General features: G+C 44.1%; 1 protein-coding gene across 1 annotated transcript in view; it reads right to left on the reverse strand.

Moving 5' to 3' along the window:
- GRIN3A (glutamate ionotropic receptor NMDA type subunit 3A) overlaps positions 1 to 1,851 on the reverse strand; it is a 71,579-nt gene extending 69,728 nt beyond the window's left edge. Inside the window, exon 1 of the mRNA XM_026866500.1 lies at positions 1,721 to 1,851. Within this exon, the coding sequence (XP_026722301.1) occupies positions 1,721 to 1,851 (131 nt within the window). The remainder of the gene's footprint in view (positions 1 to 1,720) is intronic.
- Between the last annotated feature and the right edge of the window lie 1,184 nt (positions 1,852 to 3,035).

The following is a 3,035-nucleotide window of genomic DNA, read 5'->3' on the forward strand; positions in this document are numbered from 1 at the left end:
CCCCCCCCCTCCTATCCCACTTGTCAGGGGTTGTTTGAGTGAGTGACAATGTGGTATATAGCTGCCTGCCAGGTTAAACCATGACACTCCTTTTGTCCTTGTTGGCACCCAACAAGGGACCTCTCCAGCATGTCACCTCTTCCCCTGGCAGTATTGAAAAATCTTTGCCTTCTGGCCAGTCTGTGATCTCTTCCAATATTCCTGGGTGACTGAGGTGTCCTACTTGTGCCCATCATGTGGTCACTGCAAGCCATTTACTCCATGTGGCATCAGCTGCATGGTGTATAGAGGGGACACTCCCTCCGAACATCCAGCCCAGCCCTGGCAGTCGGGGAGCCAGGAAGAGCCGTGCTTCAGTACCAATCTCCTCTGAAGCAGCTCGAACCCCTTCATATGCTGCCAGTATCTCCTTTTTGGTTGGAGTACAGAGGGCTTCAGATCCTCTGTATCCCCGACTCCAAAACCCCAGTGCTTAACCCTGGCTGTCCCCTGGTGCTCCCTGCCAGAGAGCAGGTAGGGCCATTTTCCCTGGCTGCAGTTTAGAGCACATTTTCAACATCTTGTCCTTTCTGAAACAGCCCAAGGGCTACTGCATGAACTATTTCCTGTTTAATTTGTTCAAAGACTGGTCACTGTTCAGGGCCCCACTTGAAATTCTTCTTCCTCCGGGTCACTTGATAGAGGGGGCTTACAATCTGACTGTAATTTGGAATATGCATTCTCCAGAAACCTGCAATGCCTAAGAAAGCTTGCGTTTCCTTTATTCTAGTTGATGGAGACATAGTTGTTATTTTGTTGATCACATCCATTGGGATCCAATAACATCCATTGTGTCATATCTTATCAGCCCTGATGACTTTTACCTCCATGCTGCCACACACAATACCACACTTTGTGATGGCTGCTGTCTTGTGGTTGTTAATTGTCATGGGGCAAGACTGCTCTTTTTTTTTTTTTTTTTTAACTTCAGGAGAATAGAAATTAATGAGAAACAGACTTTTAAAAGATGGTTGAATGACCACAAAACTTTTGAAAACACTCTACATATCCATTTGACTGTAGGTGCCCAGCTGTGACACTGTGGCTTGCCTCACGACATCACACATTTGAAGCGTATCATCAAATGTCACGGAGGCAACATCCAGCATTATTGAAACATGTTTCAGTTCTGGATCCTTATTTTCCTGTTCATTTTAAGTATTGCTTTTTGTCATGTTAGGGAGGATTTGCTTGAAGATCAACATGCTTTACAATTACAGTGAGTATCTGCTTATTATAAAGTTCTGTATGAACAACATTAACATTCGGCAGTGGTACAAGCACTGTATGTGTACATTCCTATGTACATTCCTATGTACATTCACTCCTGGAAAATGAGACCTTGTTAGGCATTACCACCTTAAAGCCATCCTTGCAAAAATTCTGAACGCTGAGGAGAAGCAGCTTGAGACAGCATCTAGTGAACATCGAGTTTGTTAGCATGTTTGCCATGCTCTTCATAATGGCAGACAGCAGAAAACACTTTTCAAGGGCAAACAAGTTTTGGGTCTGCTTCTGTTGCTGCCTGGAAGAAAGCTAACTGCAGGCAGTCTCCCAAGGTGTGCTGTGGTGCTGTTTCTGGAGGGAAGGAGGATTGCTCTGCCTAAGTATCAGTGGGAAGAGTGACCCCAGGGAGGCTGATGCTTCACATTTCTGGAGCAGGGTTAGATCTCAGTCTTACTGACTTTTCTTCTCCGAAAAACTGTATGCTGGGCCTATCAGCACTGTCTCGCCCACAAAGCTGTCATTTACACTTGCTTCCTCTAAAACTGCCAAACAGTAGAAGTGGCCACTCTGTAGCTCCAAGGCCATTAAGCCGGGAAGTCCATGCTACGTTCATTTCATGCCAGGGCTGGCATGGGACTGAGAATGACACAAAATCCCTGCCTGTAGCAGGTAGTAAGACACCAGAGGCTGTTGAGGCCAGCATCTCCATGGTCCCCTGGGCCCAAGATGCTGTTGGAAATCCTGTAACTCTGGCAAGTGTGCAAGGTAAGGCTGCTAGAGCACTGCCTCCAGGGTTATCCTTAAAATTGTATTTACTACATTAAAGTATGAAAAAAAGATGTTCAGAAAGATGTCAGGCCCTCCAAGACTGTCCTGAGAGACTAATGTATTACCTGCTGGCCTTTGAGTAAGGCTGAGATTTTTTTTTTATTTTTAATTCGGAGAGCCTTGAAGAATGATTTTTTTTAGCTCAGCTGAAAAAAAACCCCCAGTCTCTATTCAGCATAGGTTTAATGTCAGGCATTGGCTTCACTGTCATAGAAGACAATGACACTTAAATGTCTGCTTAAGAAGAAAGTCCTGATTTGGAACCAGTTGGCTGCCCTCTGAGAACAATGTGAAAGTTAAGCTGGAGCTGTGAAGTCTGTGGAAAGGAGCAATGACTCTAACCCTCTGCTTTACGCATCTCGTGTCCTCAGACAGCTTTGGATCAACTTAGACCCATCTTGCATGGAATAGAAAATAATTCTGATTTTAACAGACAGAGCAAGGAGATGCTGGGTTCAGGAGCTGCAGGCTCCAGCAAAACTGCAAGTGTAAGTGCAAGGCTGGTACTGGCATTAAAGAGCCATCAATAGCGGCATTCAGTGGCACAAATTCCTCTTGAGTTTCTGCATAAATCTACAGAAATCCGTTATGTGGGTTTTGCTAAGGTAGAAAAAAACTGAGCTCAGACCAGCATACAGCAGACACACCTTCAGTTACAGACTAGCACAGACTTTCCTTTCCTACCTTTTCTGTCATGATCTAACATATAAAAATATAGGAGTTTAACAGTGATCCAGGCTGGGTTTCATTATTTGCTTTTGGAAAGCAATTCAGTTGGTAAACTTTTTTCTAATTATGTTTTCAGAGCAAAGTTGAGCTATCTCCTTTTATATAAAACAAGTATTTCTCCTGGCTATTTAAATGGCAACTTCTGCCATTTTACTCATTACTTCCCTTGAATGGGTCACACAGAACAGAGTATTTTCTTCCAACTCTTTTTG

This window comes from Athene cunicularia, assembly GCF_003259725.1.
Source record: "Athene cunicularia isolate RWA chromosome Z unlocalized genomic scaffold, athCun1 chrZ_part3, whole genome shotgun sequence".
Lineage (NCBI taxonomy): Eukaryota > Metazoa > Chordata > Aves > Strigiformes > Strigidae > Athene > Athene cunicularia.